The following is a 20822-nucleotide window of genomic DNA, read 5'->3' on the forward strand; positions in this document are numbered from 1 at the left end:
ACAACTGGAATTAATTTGGCAACGGCAATTCTTTTGCAACGCCAACGGCCCGGCAACGTCCACGGGTTTGCAATAGCAAATGAATTATAATCACAATCCACTTACAATGGTAAAGCATTTATAACAAATGTATTTGCAACGGCTGTGTATTCGTAAGGATATTTACAATGACAATACAGTTATAATCATTATATTGACAATGATAATGCATTTGCTGTGCCAAAGCGTGCCTTATGCCCGTAATTAAAAAAAAAATTATGCCATAACACCCAAACGACATGACCGAGAAAGCCACACAAGAAGGTAAACATGAAGTTCGCCAACCTCAAGTGTATTTAAATTCACTTCGCGAGAATAAAACCCCACAAAAGGCAACGAAAGAATAAAACCATAAAAGCACGCCCACCGTATTGCAGAGATGAAACCGTGTTGGCATGGCCAGGCGCGGGGGGGTGGGGGGATTAAGTTTGTTAGTATACTCCCTAACCCAACCCACACCTACCACATCTCCAGAAAAGGAGACTTGTTAGCCACCCCACCCCTACACCCTTCTCTTAACATCCGAGAGAGAGAGAGAGAGAGAGAGAGAGAGAGAGAGAGAGAGAGAGAGAGAGAGAGAGAGAGAGAGAGAGAGAGAGAGAGAGAGAGAGAGAGAGAGAGAGAGAGAGAGAGAGAGAGAGAGAGAGAGAGAGAGAGAGAGAGAGAGAGAGAGAGAGAGAGAGAGAGAGAGAGAGAGAGAGAGAGAGAGACCATGAGAATGCATGCTAGCAACAGTAGTTAGAAAATTACCCATGTACAATATACTAATTAAAGAAATCAAATATCTGTCATGTTGACATTTCCAGAGGCAGTAATGAACCCTGCAGGCCGGCCAAAGCAGTCACCTATACAGATCAGTGGCAATCACCGGTGACCGCCGAGGATCAAGCCGGTGGGGGGGGGGGGGTCATCGCTCTCACGTGGCAGGAACGAAGCCAAACACACCACTGCAGCACTGGCTACAAGACAGGGCTAAAATAAGAAATAAACTGACTGTATTCACGTCACCATCCCACTACAGAATAATCTCATTGCATACTTTCATCTCGACGCCACGGGTACCCACCCACCCTCCATCCCTCCCTCTCCCCTCCCACTCCCGTGCTCCAAATACACCACACACCCTCTCTCATACCACGCATAATACAACCTTAATCATATCATATACAGCATACAGCTTTCCTCAGATACAGCATATAGCTTTGCTCGCATCAGACAGCTTTACTTACACCATACACTTTACACAGAATGCACCTTCACACCATATAGAATACAACCTTAATCACCATACAGAATACAACCTTATTCATATAGAATACCTTATATCATACAGAATACCGCCTTACATCATACGAAATACAGCTTTACATCATACAGAAGACAAGTCTTGCTTACACCAAACATCATATACTGCAAGGCATACTGCACATCACACATTATACTGTATGGCATACACGCAATATACTGCATGGCATACACCATAGAGTATACAGCATACCTCCAGTATATTACATCGTATACGTCATCCAGTATATCGCATCGCGTATATCATATACCCACATACAGCAAATCAAATCAATTTATGACAATACTGTCCTAATAATGCTGATCATAAAAGAACTCTTTAAGAGGCTTTGAAATATATTTTTTTTCTGTCTGGATACAATGATCAGCACACCTGAAATAATGGACAAATGACATAATGCTGATCATAAAAGAACTCTTTAAGAGGCTTTGAAATATTTTTTTTCTGTCTGGATACAATGATCAGCACACCTGAAATAATGGACAAATGACAAACTTCGAATTACGTAGAGACTCCACAACAAATAACAACCATGGAGCGACATCTCTGGCCTTTCTCATGAATTAAACATTAACCAAGAACCATCTAGACAACATTCAAAATAATTTTCCATCAATCTGACATTGGCAATATTCATCAAACAATTTCAACATATACAATATGTATTGTGTATCAGGTAAGTGTTCTCTCATTCTAGTTCCTAAATTCAATTTGTGGGAAATTGTGAGGCAAGCTTATGGAGGCGTGGAGATAAGTGTGGATTTCCATTACTAAGCCCTTCCACTCCTACCACCTGGCTTCGTGCAATCAATCTCGCTCAACAGTTTTAACCGTCAAACTAATTTCAATACGCACACACTTGTATACATACATATTACCCATACTACCGTTGAACACCAAAAATCGTCCTTCCGAGGCTTGAACGAAACTGAGCGAAATTGAACCAACCTTATTTCCACGGCACATCACCGATTCTGTCAAAAGTGGCAGATTTCAGGAAAGTCTTGTATTCATCACATCTGGCAATATTGTCATCGATGGATATTAACCATATTTGGCACTCGAGAAGAAAGAATGAAGACCAGATGAAATCAAACCACACCGAAACTAAATGTAAAAAAAAAAATCACAGGCGCAAACATAAAAATAAACAAATAAAAAATAAAAAGGGATTTTGGTACGAAGCTCGAGCAGTACCCACACGATATGCGCAAACATCCGCCGCATAACCAACACCTGCGGTGGGAGGGGGGGAGGGGGAGGGGAAGGGAAAGGGGCTGATGCCCCTCCCCTTTCCCACCACCTACCACCTGGCCAAGCGATACGTTCCCAAACTGACATCGATCCCCCCATCCGAAGTTTCCAAAGGGAAGAGAACTGCATTCCCGAACACCCGTAGAGAACAAGCACAACCCACGATCAATATTACGTTATAACCCAGACTGCACATTGTTGACGATTTAATTACTCACCGACCCATGTGGAGGGGGGGAGGGGGAGGGGGGAGGGGCAAATGTGTTCAATTTATAACAGTCCTGTATGAGAAAATATGGCTTACGCGAAAGCGTTGCCCAAGAGGTAGGAGAATGTTCATATACAAATTGTGTGTGTGTGTGTGTGTGTGTGTGTGTGTGTGTGTGTGTGTGTGTGTGTGTGTGTGTGTGTGTGTGTGTGTGTGTGTGTGTGTGTGTGCGCGCGCGCGTAACACCCAACGAGCAAGACCCTCACATAGCCTTGGTCCAATGCACAATCCCACAAATACAGTAACATTAATCCCCATCTTGGAATGCTAGGTGGGAGGAGCTGGGATTGCGTGGGGTGACAGGAGATCCATCTACTCGTAGCCTAACTCTCAGCTGGCCAAGTATCACCTTACAGGAAGAAAACGATCCTCCTGGGACCACCACCCCCCCTCAAGTGATACTCATCTACGGTACGCGAGTAGCATACACATTAGGGTGTGTCTTAGGGCGCAGTTTGTTAGGATGCATCTTTGTAACGTAGTCATACGATTCAAAATCAAATAAACACATTTTTTAACGTAAACATTTTTTGTCGGGTAATGTGACATTTACCTCTAACTGCATAAAGAACATGGACCAGTTTGAAACAAATGTTAAAAATGCGGGGACGCCACGAACATAAACATACACATTTGTGCTTCACACACACACACACACACACACACACACACACACACACACACACACACACACACACACACACACACACACACACACACACACACACACACACACACACACACACACACACACACACACACACACACACACACACAGAGAGAGAGAGAGAGAGAGAGAGAGAGAGAGAGAGAGAGAGAGAGAGAGAGAGAGAGAGAGAGAGAGAGAGAGAGAGAGAGAGAGAGAGAGCATCCCGATAACGGAGAGAAGGAAAGAAAGAGGGAAGCGGTGCTCACCACCTGCAAATCCCGGCACCGCAGCGGCATGGGCAGCTGGTGGCGCCACGGTCAGAGAGAGCGTGCCCGGCCACTCTCCTCCCCCTCCCCCCCCCTTGTCACGGCCGATGGAGGAAAAACTGAATGAGCAGGGAGGAGAGAGAGGGGGGGAGGGGGGGCAGCGGTGTCTGCGTCAATGGGGCATCGGCGCGCGGGAGCCAGCGAGCTCGTCAGTCACTCAGTGAAGGGATCGCCTTGCTGCTGTGTGACGAGCCTGGCCACAAAGCGGTAACACGATGACCCCAACAAAGGCCGGAGGAGGAGGGAATCAGAAGTAGAAGAGACAGAACGATGAGAAGAGAACACTGAAGAGAGGGAACGGGGAAGGAGATGGGGAGAGCGTATAACTGGGGAGTTATACGTGGGGAAGGAGGCTGGATGCAGCGATGGGGAGGTGTGGAAGGAAACCGGAAACAATGTAAACAACTCTTGAATCTGGTGGTCAGGGCTGATTGTGGTACTCCCCAAGGCAGAGTCCACCTGGCCAGACTGCGGTGCGGCCACCACCCAGCACTTCTAAGCTACCAGAAGAGGCTGGATGACCGCATTGCGAACAGCTACCCGGGATGTAACACTTCACCCCATACCATACAACACATAATGGAAGACTGCATTATACACAATCATGCACGCAAACAACACAACATACACTCTATAAAACCCAGTTTCGGCTGTGGCATTCCTTGGGGAGACGGGACTGCTCGGACAGACAGTCTAGGGAACGACGACAACAACAACAACAACAACTCTTGAATCTTTTGAATACACATTCCACTACAAAGGGTCAGTAAAAGGTAGAAGTTACGGAGAAGAGAGAGAGAGACGAGGATCCGAGAAGGAAGAACGATCGGTGGGTGTGGAAAGCTATAAAGAAGAATGCTGGGAGGAGGAACAAAGATTAGGAGGGGAGCGAAAGGCTAACGAGAGGATTGCGGCAGGGAGAGAGAGAGAGGAGGGCAAAGGGAGGGTGGCTGAACAAAACACTACCTCCACCAAGAACCTGCGCTGTTTATACGATGACTTACAAGAGGATACTATACAGGATAATCTCCCAGCATCCTGCGGGAGGTGCATCGCCCCAGGGCTGCAGGAAAGCACCATACCACCACCTCCATCCTGGAGCACAGAAGTGGGTATTCCATCGCTGGAGTTCGTAAACGAGTTGGGCAACAAGTTCCCCCAGGTAAGCGCCAGCCTACAATTACCTCAGAACCAGACGGAGACGAAGAAGACGGATTAGAAGAAAAAGAAGACGACGAAGACAACGAAAATGGAGAAGAAAAAGAAGTAAAAACATACACTCATTAATTAAGAATGGATACGTCAGCTCCCTCCACCTCGGTTACACAAGGAAATGCCACGAAACATTTTCCCCCAAAATGTGCATCCGTACAGTATACCTGCAATGGATCCGGACACTCATACGTTAACCCCTTTGTCGGGGAGTTACTAACACCAGACGAGTGTTACGCAATACAGGATTGTCAGATCGACCTCGCATGACCAATCTGGGTCTGTTGGTCTGGAAGCTGTTCAGACTGGCAGTCAGTGTCCTTTGGCGATGTCACACCAACGGGATGGAGACGATTTTCACCTCGTACACGGAGGCAACGTTTCGTAATGAAGTGACCCGAGCCCACATTAAATCCAAACGTCCTTCAAACATTATTAAGACAGCAGGGCAGAATTCGTAGTACCGTGGGAAGGGGGGCAAAAGTAGCCATATGGAAGTAAAACTGGAGGAAATAAGCAAGAACTGGTTTACCAACAGTTGCAACAGCCTTACGATGTGACTAGGCATGCTAGCCTTTACTGGAGCTGATAGAAACTGACATCACGGTCCTCGCTTTCCTGTGGCCTCCGGATCGAGTCTCGCGACGGCCATTGTAAAATGGAATATGGACCCCTCCCTCGGGTACGTTTTCTATAGCGGAAAATTGACCCCCCCCCATTAAAATATGCAACTCCTTGTCATTAGGGTAGGTATTCTAATAAATAAACTTATCAAATGTTGACTTAAGTGTTTACAAGTAGAAAAAAAAAATACAAAGCCCCATGTTCTATCATCCCACAGCGGGTTGAGAATATATGAATATCTTAACCTGAACTCGAGAAGGTAAACAAGGATTCCAGAAATACATTCACCCTTGCATCACGTCCCGACGAGAATTTCTGTGAAGTCTGACAAATCAGGAAACTGAAGGAAAATTCCATTCGCCAACGCGCACAGCTATCCGAATCTAAAGGAAAACCTTTCACAGGAACAGTTGCAACATGGAGGAGACTGCAAGAGACCATAAGTCCCACACTAGGTAGTTCCACGTCCCTTACCACGTGTGTAAGCTTCCAGACACTCATGGTTATTTGAGAACACAACTTCGTGTGAAACGAGCCTTCTGGGCCGTCTCATGATCGTTGGGAGACAGTTAAGGGCACACACATTCCCGTCTCCATCCAATACACATCCGGAACTTCCCTAGTTTCATGGCTTCTAGAAAGAAATCGGTTTCTCCGGTGCCTCTAGGCGAACGCGTGGAAGCATTCTAGAGAAACCTCTAGGCGAACCAATCCCATTCAAGATTACCGGTACTCCAGACACTCACCAAATTTCCTAGAAAACACACAAACACGTGAAGTGATTCTACACATAAGAGATTGCACTAGTCTAATGCAGCCAATATTTAGGAAACTATGACACCCCCTACGGCCCAGAGTCGCACAGTTCTGCTACCCTCATCAACTCACGAATCTGCCCTCAAAGACAGAAACGCCAGTCACCGCCAAGGAAATGCAAGCAGGTACCCTAAGGTCCTGTTCACACTAGCGGTTTCAACCGCCGCGGTTCAATTCCAATGTAAGCAAGTGGAGGTATTCACACACAACCGAGCAGTTTTTCCTTGACTATGCGGTACCGCCACAGTTCAAACTGCTAGAGTGAACCGAGCCTAAGGATTACATAAACACGCGCACACACACCCCATAGCTCCTGCCCAACGAAGTGCATCCAAACCAACCCCACCATCCAGGATGCCGACGGTAGAGCAAGTCAATGTAACCATATATGCAGCGCTGGGCAGGGCTCCTGGGCGCACCTCTCCCATGGGACTCCTTGGCCAACAGGTCCTGAAGTCCCCGGGGGATCCCAAGGAGAGGGGTTGGCCCCTGGGGGACCAGAAAACAAGTAAGAGGCCATTTGCCGAGCGCTGGCCGACGACTGCAACAAACCAACCAACCGCCTTGCTACTCCTGCGCTTGCGTTGCATTCGGCGTCTGCCGCCAGGTGTCTTTGGTCATTCAAGAGAATTAAACATTAAGAGCTCAACACATCTTGATTAACGTCTTGGCACCTATATTACTTTTTTATCTTCCGCCATGCTTTTTATTTTAACTCGGCTGGAGGAATAGCAAAGAATATATAGATGCCAGAGAACCCATATCGAATACATTGGGTATATTCCCCAGCCCCCAAACGATTGTATTCAGTTGAAAGGAACCGTAACAGCGGCTAGAACCACCACACACACACACCAAGAATAGCACAATTGAAGGAGAAAAAAAAAAGTTTCATACTCATACCATTCTGGCAGAGGCCTGACGCCTTTATCTTGGATCTTACAACACCGAGTCAGCGAGCCCGAGTAGGTAAGAGGTAAGTATCCATTTCGTTGCCGATAATCAACGCTTCTATCCCTGGACATAGAATCCCTAGTGTAGGCCTTATGGTCTCTTGCAGACTCCTCCATTCTTATGTTCTTTACCTTTCCACAAGTATATATTACTATCCCATCATAAAAATGACGCGTTACTCTGGGCCGTCAGGGTGTCGTTGAAGCATTGACTACCTCAAACAGTCCACAAGGAGTGCAGGATGATTCTCCCGCTGATGCGCTTGCATGTTGCAGGTTGCATCCGACTATTTTGCATAATGCAAAGAGATAAAGTCCCATCGAGTTGATTGCACGCAATACCACAAAGGTCCCAGGTTTGCAAAGAAATATGCTTTCTGTAAGGTATTTTTTGCTCGATGCGATTATAGTCAACCGTTCGTCTGGTGCACTCGCTCGAAGCAAAACAGCCCCATCATTCAAAAACAAAGCACTAGTAATCTAGACAATCGTTACACGGACAATCGCTTCAAGCAATTCGTAATTTTCCATCTGCTGATGGAACGTACGTCTTGGACCTTGGATCACGTGTTGGACTTGCGATCGACAGTCATTTCCCTATCGAAAGAGAGCTCAGACCTGTGTGCGTGTGTGTGGGTGTGTGTGTGGGTGTGTGTGTGCGCGCGCGCGCGTGACCATTTCTGTACAAGAAAGTCGTGTAGAGCAAGCAGCATAACGCACAGAAACCAATATCAAAATGTATTGGGCAATAAAAGATATACAGTACTTACGTAATAAAATTTCCCCAAGTCATGGTATATACCATCCCAACACTAACCCCAGACCCATCACCATAATAATAATAACATACATACATATACCAAGGCTTTTTCCCCCTTACAAGGGAGGTAGCCAAAAAGGAAAAGGCATAAAATCATTCCATCCCTGAATACACTCCACACACCTCCACCCTCCCTCTTATCTTAGCACCTCCTGGATGACGGGTCATCCCTGCACCTTGTCCACTGCCCTGGGTCAGAAGCAGTGTCGCAAGACACAGCACATCCACAGCAAGGCCGCTTCATTAAATCGGCGACCCCCCCCCCTCCCATACCCTGAACCCCGGTACAACACTCCTTCACAGCCGAAGCTTGCTTACTCCTCGACTTCATTGCCTCCCCCTCCCCCCACCGGCCACTCTCATCCACTCCAAAATACTGTGAGCATACATGTACAAAAACAATATTTCTTGATAGGATTATTCGAATCATCTGTGTGTCATGGTTTACATGTTGGCGTCACCGTAAGCGGGTTCGAAACCCGCACTCCTCTCCGATTCCCCCAACAAAAGCTTCGACCGCTAAGAGTTTCCTGGCGTAAGCTCACCTTTCACCACAAGACAATGCCAGAGTTCCAGGGTCACGGTGGCAGAATCCATCTCCTCCTCCACCACCACCAGTTGTCCCTCTCGATTCAAGGTTGACATACCCGTTCTTCCGAGGTCCACCTCGAGCGAAAGGTGGAGGACTTTCAAAACCGTGAAACAAAATCACCTCCAGTGAGACTTTGTTGCTTTGTTTCTGCTAACCTGTGGATTTTATCCTGGTATCTGGTATCATTCCCGTGTACAACCAGATCCATAAGTTCTCAAACAAATTTGTGATACCAGTCACAACCAACAGCTGGCGTCTTAATCGCCGTGGTTCAACGTTGAAATATTCCTGACCATTAGTATTATCGATAGAAATATTGTAAAAGTAAAAATACCTAGAAATAAATTAAAACAAAACAGTATTCGAGCAATTTTAATTGTGCCAAAATATCTGAAGAGCCGCGCGACATGACGTCATGTCGGATTGCATCACAATTGGAGTCAGACCAACGAAGAGAACTTAACCTCTCGAGTGTATTTTTCATTTTAGTTCGTTACAGATTAATGAAATCAATGGCACACATCCTTTCTCTTACGCGGATATTGCAATAATATGCAACACAATGTGTGCAGAAAGCAATAGATAGTTGGGGTAGAGTAACGACTGAAAAGAGGATGAAAATTAATGTCGTTAAAAGAGGTAATGAACATCAGTAGAGAAAAAAAACAACTAAATAAAAGTATTGGAAATTAAAGGCCGAGTCAGGTCAAAAATGTTTAGTATTTGGGAGTAAAGATGGATGACGAGGACTAGAATTTGAATCAATAAATTCAAACAAAACCTCGATGCAACACCCACTTAAGGGCACAAATATCTGTTAAATGCAAATCATATTGTATAATACAATACTCCAACTAATTCAGAAGCATGGATATGGATTCGCATCCGACCATATGGATCAAAAGGTCTCATGTCGGCATGTTCCGCCTTTGTAAAAACGAAGTCAAAATTAGTAGCAGCGGAGATGAAAGTGCTTAGAAATATTCTTAAGGGGTGACGAAAATGAACAGAATCAGAAATACGCAAATATGGGAGGAACTTGGAATAACATATCATAGAAATCATAGAAACGGACAGGTAATGAGAATAGACGGATTGACGGTGTGTGCGTGGGGGGGAGCGCTACAGAGATGAGGTGAAGATCTGCAATTGGTGGAAGAATATGAAAGAAAAAAACGGAGGAACGGAGTAAAATCGTCGCTTTTTTGCATCTTCAATAGCGAATATCAAACTTATTTCATTTAACATGACCAGGCAACTTTATTCAGCCGTGGCACAATAAAGAGCGAGTGCGTACGTGTGTGTATGAAGGAGATAGAAACGTACGCGTAAATTGAAAAAAAAATGCAGACTGTTCTTGCCCTTGTGTGTGTTGATTACACAATGATATATGTTTCCTGTGACAGCGCTTAAACCACAACACGTATAAAGCTAATCATCTACGATGATGTTCATAACAAAAGACTGCAACACGTAGTAACACCCAGGACGACATAATTTATCTGGCAATAATGGTGAACAACTACTTGAACCAGTTAAATGGTATGGGGATTCAATTAACGACTCGGACAATGCGTCCGTCTTGCTCCAACTGACCGCGCATTCATCACAGCCTTGAGCATCAACAAAACGCTACCCTGCCTCCCTTGTCGCGCGCGTCCACGACAAAACAGCAGCAGCAGCAGCTGCGTATTACCATCTCTCCATTGCAAGTCTTGATCATTCGGCAAGGCCATATATAACGGATGCCCATGTTTTCTTCTTTTTGCTAAACTGATTAACTGACCAAATTTATTGAAACCAATGTTATTTTTCAAATCTCCAAATATAAAATTATTTTCCAGTCATGTATAGCAAAGCTGGATGATGAACTAGAGGCCTGACCTATACGAATGGTTGAAATACTGTTGAAATGGTCTTGTAGAAGTTTTGATATCTGTAAGCGAACCCATATTCATGTTATCCAAATGGAGGTTGGAGGTAGAATTTGGAGGGAACAGCCATGCGTGACATCCCCCAATGACGCACCGATTATTTTCATCGAAATGTATGTTATTAAATCAAATTAAAAGTAGTAGTCGTCATGAGTCGAGCAGTAAACGACTGTGCCACCACAATCCCCACAGAAACAAGTATGTAAATGTTTTCTTTCTTTGCAATCGGGGCATCCTGATTTGGCCACAGATCAAGGAGAGTGCGAGACAAAAAGTTGACAATTCCCATTCTCACTCCCTTTCCGGCACGGTTGGGGGAATGGGGGAGATTGGGAGGAGGAAAGGGGGGGAGGATTGCAGAGGGTCGTCCTACACCAACACAGTCATAAAAATAAAACTTTCATGAAACTCGAAGAGAAATTTGTTGCGTTCGAGCTGCAGAGTGATTGAAGAACGCTCACACAGACATGACGTAAAAAAAATCAAAATTAACGACTGTCGATATGCAGTCAAAGTAATACCACACAGACTATACCCACCAACATAGGCCATACGTTATCTTATACATTAGAGAATGCGCACCCATACACAATTACCTGTGGGTAATTCTGTGTATGCGTGAGTACATGAACTCTCATAAAGGAGGGTATTAGCTGTCGATCACGTGTCCAACGCGTGATCAAAGACCGTGGTAAAATCCACAAACACACACACACACGCGCACGAAGCAGGAAAAACAATTGTATCCTCCTTTATTATTTTGTTGTTGTTTTTTAATATCCCCGCATTTGTGGTTGGGATATCTAACCTTTACACGGAAAAAATCTGGTCCAAACCCTGCACAACACAACCTAACACAGACGTCCGTATAATCTAGATAAGCACGTAATGATGATGATGTCACTTGTACATGACACTTGTGGACAAACGCATCGCAAGCGTACCATGAAGCACCACTATGGTACACCTTGCCACGAGCAAATTCAGGTCAACGGCGCAGTACGCAGGAGGAAAAAAATAAGTCGTTCGCACGCTCAAGTGGAATAGGAAGTGACACCGACAGGCCCTCCAGGGTCCAGGTAAGGACCCACATCCGCTAGGAGGACCCTGAGTACACCCCCAACCCCGCCCTCCTACCTGCCCGCCCCGCTATCATCTTGAAATCATGTACCAGACCACTTCCGGCTAAGAGGGCGCGAAATACCAGCAGACCATGCACAGTTTCTACGCAAAAACAACTTTCTGGGTCCACGAAAACAATTTCCCTTTACAGAATTCTATCTAAAAACAGCAAAAACATTTCGACCATAAACGAAACTTCTCAAACTCTTTCCGCAAAGTAGACGAAGGAAATTCCTGACAACGACAGTTACGATAAACACAACAACAAAGACAACGACGGCGGCTCCCTCAACCCAAGCCGAACCTCTCGTATCCCTTCTCCCGTGTCCTGTCAAGCCCAAAAGCAGCCTAACCTTGTCACACCCAAGGTCAAAATTTCCCGCCCTTACACCATCTTGCACCGATCCTACAAACCACTTGATGCCTAGTGACCATATGCTATGCCGTGGAGCCTGCCACCTCATAATCCAGTGTAATATACACAATCCCTTATATTCTCACTCCCACGCTAAGCGTTGATTTAAAATGACGTCACACCAAGCCTTCCAGCTTAACCAACTTAGCGTCACTCGAGAGATGTTTGTGCCGGCTCTGACGTCACTGGATTTGGCGTGCCCAACGTCAAGTCATCAAAGATTTTACAGAAGGGTAGGGACTTGCTCATTCGTTGCCTGCGGACCTCCACAAGATGTTACGTAAGACACCCGCACCCTGCTATGACGCCATACCTCCGTAGGGGTATGACTTCAACACACGGACTTCCTATGACCTCGTCAGGACAATATGATGCTGCAAGGGAAGTCCGCACTGGTCCACCACATGTGCCCGTGATACCTACATCGCTATATCGGATTACGTTACTGATCCTGGTACTATATGGACCTTGCCTGGTACCAGCTATGACGTTTGGGCGTTCCATTGCAACGGCTAACTTACCATGTCTTGTTCCATCACTAGAAAGTTTTATTCAGCTAATATTGCAAAAACCTGGACTAGGTTTGACACGGTGAAGGCAGCTTTGTTAGTTTCTAGTATGGCTGCATATTAGAACATTCACACCAAGTACACTGGGTACAAAGCCCAAATCACCTTTGAGATATACGAGATTGTTCTAATCTAACAAATACCTCACTGTACCCTATACCTTTACTTTATCCAATTACCATTAAATACATGATATACAAAACTAAATTGTAGTAGAGTCTACCACTCAAAATGTCCAAAAGGATGGTTAGTATGTGACAAAAAAATAAATAAACAAATCCTCAACCATACTTATGTCTCACACAATATGTAAAAGCACCTTTTTGTTGTCCAATCAGTTATCCACAAAAAGTGGCTTGGCGAAGGAGGTAAAGTTTTGTCCTTTTCACACTACCCATACACTCTACTGAATGTAACATATAAAAATAAAAAATAAATAAATGAATAAATAAATAAAAATAAAATAAATCAAATAAACATGAAAAGGGGAAACAAGAGGAGACAAAGTTTACTCAAACTTGCAATGGAGGAAATGAAGTCCTTTGGAAACTGAAAACATCACCCCAACATGTTGCACCTCTGAAAACCATTTAAAAAATTTCCTGACCCAGCGATGCACTATGCTAACGTTAATCTTACATTTTCAGATATGACAACACCAACTGCATATCTTTTTGCTAAAAATGACAGTTAAAAGTATGATACTATCAAGTTTCAAGGAATTAAACAGCACTAGCCAATTACAAAAGTAGACAATGAAATAATGGACATTTCCACTACACCATGACCACATGAATCCCTATGGCCACTAAGTTAGAATACCAGTAACTAAAATTATTCCTTGAGAAGAAAGCAACTGCAATATTCATCAAGTAAACAATTCTACTGAAAAACAGAGCCAATGTCAGGGAAAACCATAGTCATGGTCTCCAATTAGCCTACAGGGCATTCACCAGCAAAAACACCATTGAGGCTACTTGGGCCAAGATCATTGGCATGCCTGGCAACAAGTCAAAATACATGACAACTGCATCATTTCCTGGTGGCAATTTGCATGCCTGAAGTACACTGGCAGCATATAAATTCTAGTGTTTTCTCACTGGTGGTAGGAATAAAAGCCTACCTGACAAAGGAACTACACAAGTGAATAGTTCAAGTAACCACACACTGAAAAGCATGGACCTAATCTCAAGTATTCCAACAATGAACTATTGCCACAATTTCTAGATACACACCAACTCTTCATATGCATCTTCCCAATACACATTCACACATAACAAACCTATTCTAAAAAAGTCACTGTCATAAACATTAAAATTCCAGTTATGAAACTTGTTTTTATGTTTTGTACACGACCATAAAATGTAGCACTTTGTTGTGCGGAATGAAATCATGTATTAAATATTCATTTGAATTCAAACATTGAAGAATTGGTGTACACATACCTGTGCACACTCACCAAGAGAAATGTAATTGAGTTTCTACAGATATGGTCAAATCCACCTTTCACCCCTAGCCTGCAAAAACCCTAGCCACTCTTGAATCTATTCCCAGAGATCAGCAGCCCCGCAACCAATGAGACACCTAGAGTGGAGTTGCAGCCCTAAGGGGCTGGCATTCTTTATGAACCAGAATCAAGATCTTTACATCATGTTTAACTATCCTCCACCCACTTTTTTCACATGACAAATGACAATGATTCCCTTCCAATTCCTATTAAACACATTAAAACAATCCCCCAAATACAACACTGACGATACTTCAGTTTTCCCCAAGATGCATAGCAGAACTTGGAGACATGATGTGGATTTCTATTTTGTGAAACTATCTAGCTATATACCAAGGGCTTTTTGCCCCCCTTACGAGGGAGGTAGCCTGTCATGGCATGCACACACCCATTTCAAGCCATCATCCTTTGTTTCCTTCTCATCTTATCTCATCGTGAATGAAGAGCTCAGGCACCTGGTAAACAAATAATGTTAAATATGAATGTGCAAACAACTGCAGAAGGAAAGACAACACATTTAACTATGAAAAATATTAAGAATGCAGTAATCTTATTAGCATACGAGATGGCAATATTCAGTATTCTTTATTACATTTCCATTAAATCAAAACATATATATTAACCAAAAAAATTATCTAACAATAAACCTACATGAACCCTAGTAATAATAACTGTTTGGCTTGTACAAGTTTTCCAATACCTGCACGCACCTTGGCAACTTTGCTATAGACAGTCCCACTGGGAGTTAAACAAGGGTCAACCAGACAGAACTGGTTTTGTTAATCACTGTACTGAAAGGTCAATGAATCATTCATTCCCATAAGCTTCTTAAACTCAGTCATCAACTCAAATGTCAAATTTTCTCATCAACCACAATCAAAACATACCCATGTATAAACTGACTACAGGTGTGAAGACAGACTATATGCTAGAAAATTTACTTGTATGAAAGATGAACAAGGGCACCTGCTTTTCTTTTCCCTTTACCAACTTTGATGCAAGGAGAAAGATGTCAATAGCTATGGTGAATCATGGAGAGGGGCCAGAACAAATTATTATTGGCTACACCATACTCCTGACAGCTATTAATCAGTTAGGCTACTTTGTCCCTCTAATATCTGTCATCCCACATGGCTGATGAAGGATCCAAGCGAGTGTTTTGATAAATGCCAAACCTAATCCAGTATAATAAAGGGTTAAATCTTCATGATTTACCATCTCTTGCCAAGTAACAAAATAAACCCAGTTGCTTATTTCAACGGAACTACCGATTTATTATATAACAAAACACCCTGGAGATATACACAGAGATGCAACACCATACCATCATGTGCCATGACAAGCCCCTGACAGTGTGATGGACAGAAGCCCTTTGGAAAAAATCTAAACTCGTGGCTCTCTCAATCACTACTCCCAGCTTAAGTTATGACATTTTTCAGATTTTTCAGTATTTCCCCAGTTTTTCCTGATCCCCAATACTTAATGTAAAAATAGGTACAATCAGATTTCTTCACTCTCACGTGATGACCAAAGTCCTTAAACATATAAATAAAACACAAGAACTAAAGTTCATGACAAAATTTAGATTGATTTACATTTAAAAACATCTTGTCACTCAATGTAGGTATATGGCCTATAGTACAACAGAAACAATTCCATGTGTAATACACAAGTAGAGTTAATACTTCTGATATCAATTCAGCAATCTTAGTGATCATGTAGGTATTATACAAGGCCTACAGCATAACACAATTGCATGTGTAACACACAAGACAGTTTTGACAATTCTGATCTCAATTTATCAAACACAATGATCCTGATCACCTGATCTGACCATCAATTACAGCCTTACACCTAGTAATGATGAGAAAAGCCTCACTCTACTATTATAAATTTGTTTGTCAATTTAGTATAATTCCATACTTGGCTTTTCTAAATAGTTACATTGCTTTAACTAGAAAATACCCTACTCCATTGAGATTTTCTACTAGTTTACCAGCAATGTAAGCCAAGGTTAAGCATTGTACCCTTCCAAACGCCAATGTAGCATCCTTACACCTGTAATGAGCATGAATATACATTCCCATGCTTTCTGGCAATGGAGTACATCATTGACATACTAAATGCTCATCAACTGTATTCATGAATGATGTACAGATTATCAATGAACTACGAACTAGTGACTTGATACTTATATCTCTACATTTTAGGACACTTGCATTTCTCTTCCCATGTCAATGCATGTTTAGTTATTTTTCTTCTGCACCCAACAACGGTAAACAGTTGTACATACATTATACCACTGGTTTTTCCCCCTTTCAAGGGAGGTTGCCAAAAAAACAAAGGCATAAAATACACACCCAGCCATTCCATCCCCACATACTCCACTCCCATTCACTCCCCTCTCTCCCTCTTATACAAATAAAGATACACAAAAGAGTATTGAAAATAAGAGTAAACAAATTTGAACAATGCATAATCACTGTATTATCCTAAATCATTTTTCATAACATCTTAAAATGGAGTTACCGCTTCCAATTCTAATCAATTATCATAGAGTTGCCAGTTTTCCAAGTCATCTTTATATACAAGATCCTTCCATTATGCTAAGTAAAGTGTTCATTTGAACCCTGCATGTCCAGGATCTATTATTCTGTGGGTGTAATACTCCTAAAATAGAATCTAAAATAGCTCAAGCTATATCCATAGCCCCTTTCAAAGCTAGACTTGAAAGTTGGAGAGGTTACAACTACTTTCATGCACATTATAGTCAGATAAATATGCACTTTAGTGTGATTTGAATATGGGAGCCATTATGATTACAGAGAAACAGGCTTAATTGTGGTGCCAGAGCATTCCTGGCCAATTATTTTTCTACCAAATCTGAAACTGAATTAGTGAATAGGATTTGTTACACAAATAGAACTATAATTCAAATCTGTATGTGGGAAAACCTTAAGTGTACCCGCATACACATTCTACACTAGGTAACTGTAGTCATAAGCAAGGGAGTAATCAATACAGATGAAATGTTTCACCACCCTGCTGGTATGGGTTACTGGTGAGGGACTGAGTGAATGAACATACAAATCTCATGGCATCGGATCACATGCCAATCGAAATGGTAAGCATGACTTTAATAAGGTTTGAATATAACTCATATTCATATATATATATAATGTTCCCCACAAAAGGCAACTGTTTTGGCCAATTGATTCAGCTCATAAGTTATTTTTCTACCGATTTCAAAGATTGAGAGCTCATACTGAAACAAGGCGAGACATGCAATAAGTACAATTACTGAAATATATATAGTTACAGTTACCTGTAGAACTTCTGTATGTTAAATTGTGGGGGGTTATTACCTTGCTGAAGTTAAGCCCAGCTTTGTAAGAGACACGCCTTATTGAACCGTTTCTGACCCAAGCAGAGACCCTGTACCCCTGCCAACAACAAGGTCTAATATGAACCGTGTCTGCCAGTAATGTTACCCCCTCAATGTAAGCCTGCTAGCCCTCCAGGACAGGAAAATATTCCCAAGACCATAATTAGGAACTGGCCCCTTGAGCTCGAGACAAGAAACAACCACCAAGCAGTGTGGCAGGAAATGGCAATCTTTCAACCCAAGGCGTGGGACAAGGTGTGGAGAGGCCAAATGGGATACCAATTCAAACACTGGTATGAGCGGTAAGGTGGTGAGTTTAAACGCCAAGAATCCGTTGAAGTTTTATTACCGACGTTTCGTCCAACTAGGACTTCAGTCTGAAGTCATAGTTGGATGAAATGTCAGTAATAAAACTTCAACGGATTCTTGGCGTTTAATCTCACCACATTACCACTCGTTCTGTCTGCACACCTAAACACTGGTATGTGGTTTAGTATCCCAAAAAAGACAAAAATGGGTGCGAGTAACAAGGCTCCATATGAAATTGTGTTTCTACTGTGCCATACTCACCTGATCTATCAAACAACACGCACAAGGCCAGATCAACGTGTTCCTACAACACACATTACCGAATCCACCCTACATGCCTAAGTGCCGCCCTGGGGCAAAGTTCTCATTGACAGGCCCCCTTCCCCCCATCACCAATTCCCATCCCCACCATTCCTTACTGCCTATTATAGCTACTGGCTTAAGAAATAATTACACAAATTTAAACAAATTATTTAATGTCCCTACTGCAGAAAGGATACGGGAAAAATTTCATTCTGATGATTCTAATGCAAAATTCATATAATTATGGTAATTCAGAATGCCTTTGACCTTTCTTGTAGCATTATTTTGTCATCCTTATGGGCAACATGTCCAGATCAGAATTGCCACCCCCACCCCATGTGAAGGCCCTGTTTCAAAGGCAATATCACCATCTAGTTATAAAAATTATTGTTCAAACTTAACAGATGCTAAGAATGGAGGTATTACTGCCTGGCCTGCTAAACAGGCAATAATACCTCCATGATAAAAATAGCATGATCAAGAAATCACTATGTTATTTGCAACTACAGATAGAATTATGATTAACTGTTCCATAAAAAAAAAATCACCAGAAAAATTAACTATATAAAACCACTGTAGTCAAATGTCTGATATTTTGAGAAAAAAAAATCATGAGGAATTTGTTTTATTTCTATACCATTTTCCATTTCAATTACAACTGCAATGTTCATAAACATCATCGCCATTGCCCACACACCCTCAAATTATTGGTGGGAGATTACAACTCCAACTGTTTAGGTGCAGCAGAAATAATTCAATTAATCCATCTGAAGTGATATGATAATACAAACCACTACGAGTTATAGGAAAATAAAACAATTTCATCATATAGGAACTTCCCAGATGACTCATCAACAGCTTGTGAATCTGCATCACCTCAACGTTCCTAGAAAATTCTGCACTAGTCACTAATTTGACCAGGACCCAAACAATAGCAATGATTAAAAAGCTACATTACCTATACACTTTAACACGTTTTCCATCTTCCACGTGCATAAAAAGCCTTTATTAACAATGACAATCATAACCCAAATCCCTCAGCGAACTCGAAGTTCTAGTAAATATGAGGCTGGTATTCTTTCAAACACCAACGTACGAACACACACTGTACCCTCCACCCAATGATACATTTTGTACATACCTTCGTTTATACTCGAGAGATTTCGTTTTCCAATACTGCACCTCCTCTTCCACTGAGGAAAATGTGGGTACTTCCGCACTCATATTTATTAGTAGTTAATCTAAAGATGACAAGGCTAAAACGATGTTCGGTATTGTTGGCGCAGAAGCAGGAACCAGTGCTGATGTGAGCCACTCGGCCTCCGAGCCCACTTCACGTCCTGCTAGTATATTCACTATTTACAGCCCAATTCAGTTCTCATGGGACTGTTTATGCACACTAAGCTACCAGTGGTATTTTCTTCTCATCCATCACATGATTGTACAATAAACAGATCACCTCAATCCACAACTTGGTGTCGTAACTCTGCCAAGAAACCTCCAGCAACACCCTCGACAACAATCGTTTAAAGACTGAGCAACGGACGTCTCACAACTGAAATCAGCTGACTAGTTCCCGCCTCCCACGCTGAACTCCTCGCTACACCACCAGGGGGCTGAGTGTATATTTTATTTTCTGGGGAATAATAAGACAATGCAAACTCATATAATACTCATCACCGATTCATTGATTTATCAAGGGTCGATCGAAAGCAGTTTAACCCTCAATATTTGAATATGAAATTCAAACAAGGAGGAAAGCTCGCAATTGTGCGAATAGGTAATTTGAAGTAACCTTGAAATTTCGAAATTGTAGATCAATAATTCTTCCATATCAACAACATTATGATAATATAACACATTCAACAGATACTAACTACTATCAATAGTTCTGTATCGTATTATTTACAAATATACGAAGGGAATTCTCCAACGGTAAGGTTGAATTTAAACTGAGAAGTAGGTTGGTACAGGGCTACCAACATGCTCAAACTTTTTCTAAACATGGATAGGCTATAGAGGCCAGAATATCACATTAGATTATAGATTTTATCACGTACGCATAGAGATTATAAATGAAATATTATGTCAGAGTAATTACACATTCACTTTAAATATGAGTGATATTCAACATTCTAAAGATCATGCTTATCATTTCGATTGGCATGTAATCCTATGCCATGAGATTTGTATGCTCATTCACTCAGTCCCTCGCCGGTAACCCATACTAGCAGGGTGGTAAAACATTTCATCCGTATTGATTACCCCCTTGCTTATGACTACAGTTACCTACTGTAAAATGTATATGCGGGTACGCTAAGGTTTTCTCACATACATATTTGAATTATAGTTCTATTCGTATAACAAATCTCCTGGTCACGAAGTCAGTTTCAGATTTGGCAGAAAAATAATTGGCCAG

At 42.4% G+C, this 20822-nt stretch overlaps 1 protein-coding gene across 8 annotated transcripts in view; it reads right to left on the reverse strand.

Moving 5' to 3' along the window:
- The window catches only part of LOC143027825 (nuclear distribution protein nudE-like 1), a 114024-nt gene extending 94062 nt beyond the window's left edge, over positions 1-19962 (reverse strand). For 3 of the 8 annotated variants that reach the window (XM_076189429.1, XM_076189428.1, XM_076189432.1), the window contains exon 1: positions 19545-19962. In XM_076189429.1, coding sequence (XP_076045544.1) covers positions 19545-19627 — 83 coding nt within the window. In that variant the 5' untranslated portion in view covers positions 19628-19962. The remainder of the gene's footprint in view (positions 1-19544) is intronic. The other 5 variants (XR_012966653.1, XM_076189431.1, XM_076189430.1 and 2 more) reach the window with 3 other exon arrangements.
- Between the last annotated feature and the right edge of the window lie 860 nt (positions 19963-20822).

This window comes from Oratosquilla oratoria, chromosome 8 (genome assembly GCF_046742065.1).
Source record: "Oratosquilla oratoria isolate Oo_2021 chromosome 8, ASM4674206v1, whole genome shotgun sequence".
In the NCBI taxonomy this organism is placed as follows: Eukaryota; Metazoa; Arthropoda; class Malacostraca; order Stomatopoda; family Squillidae; genus Oratosquilla; species Oratosquilla oratoria.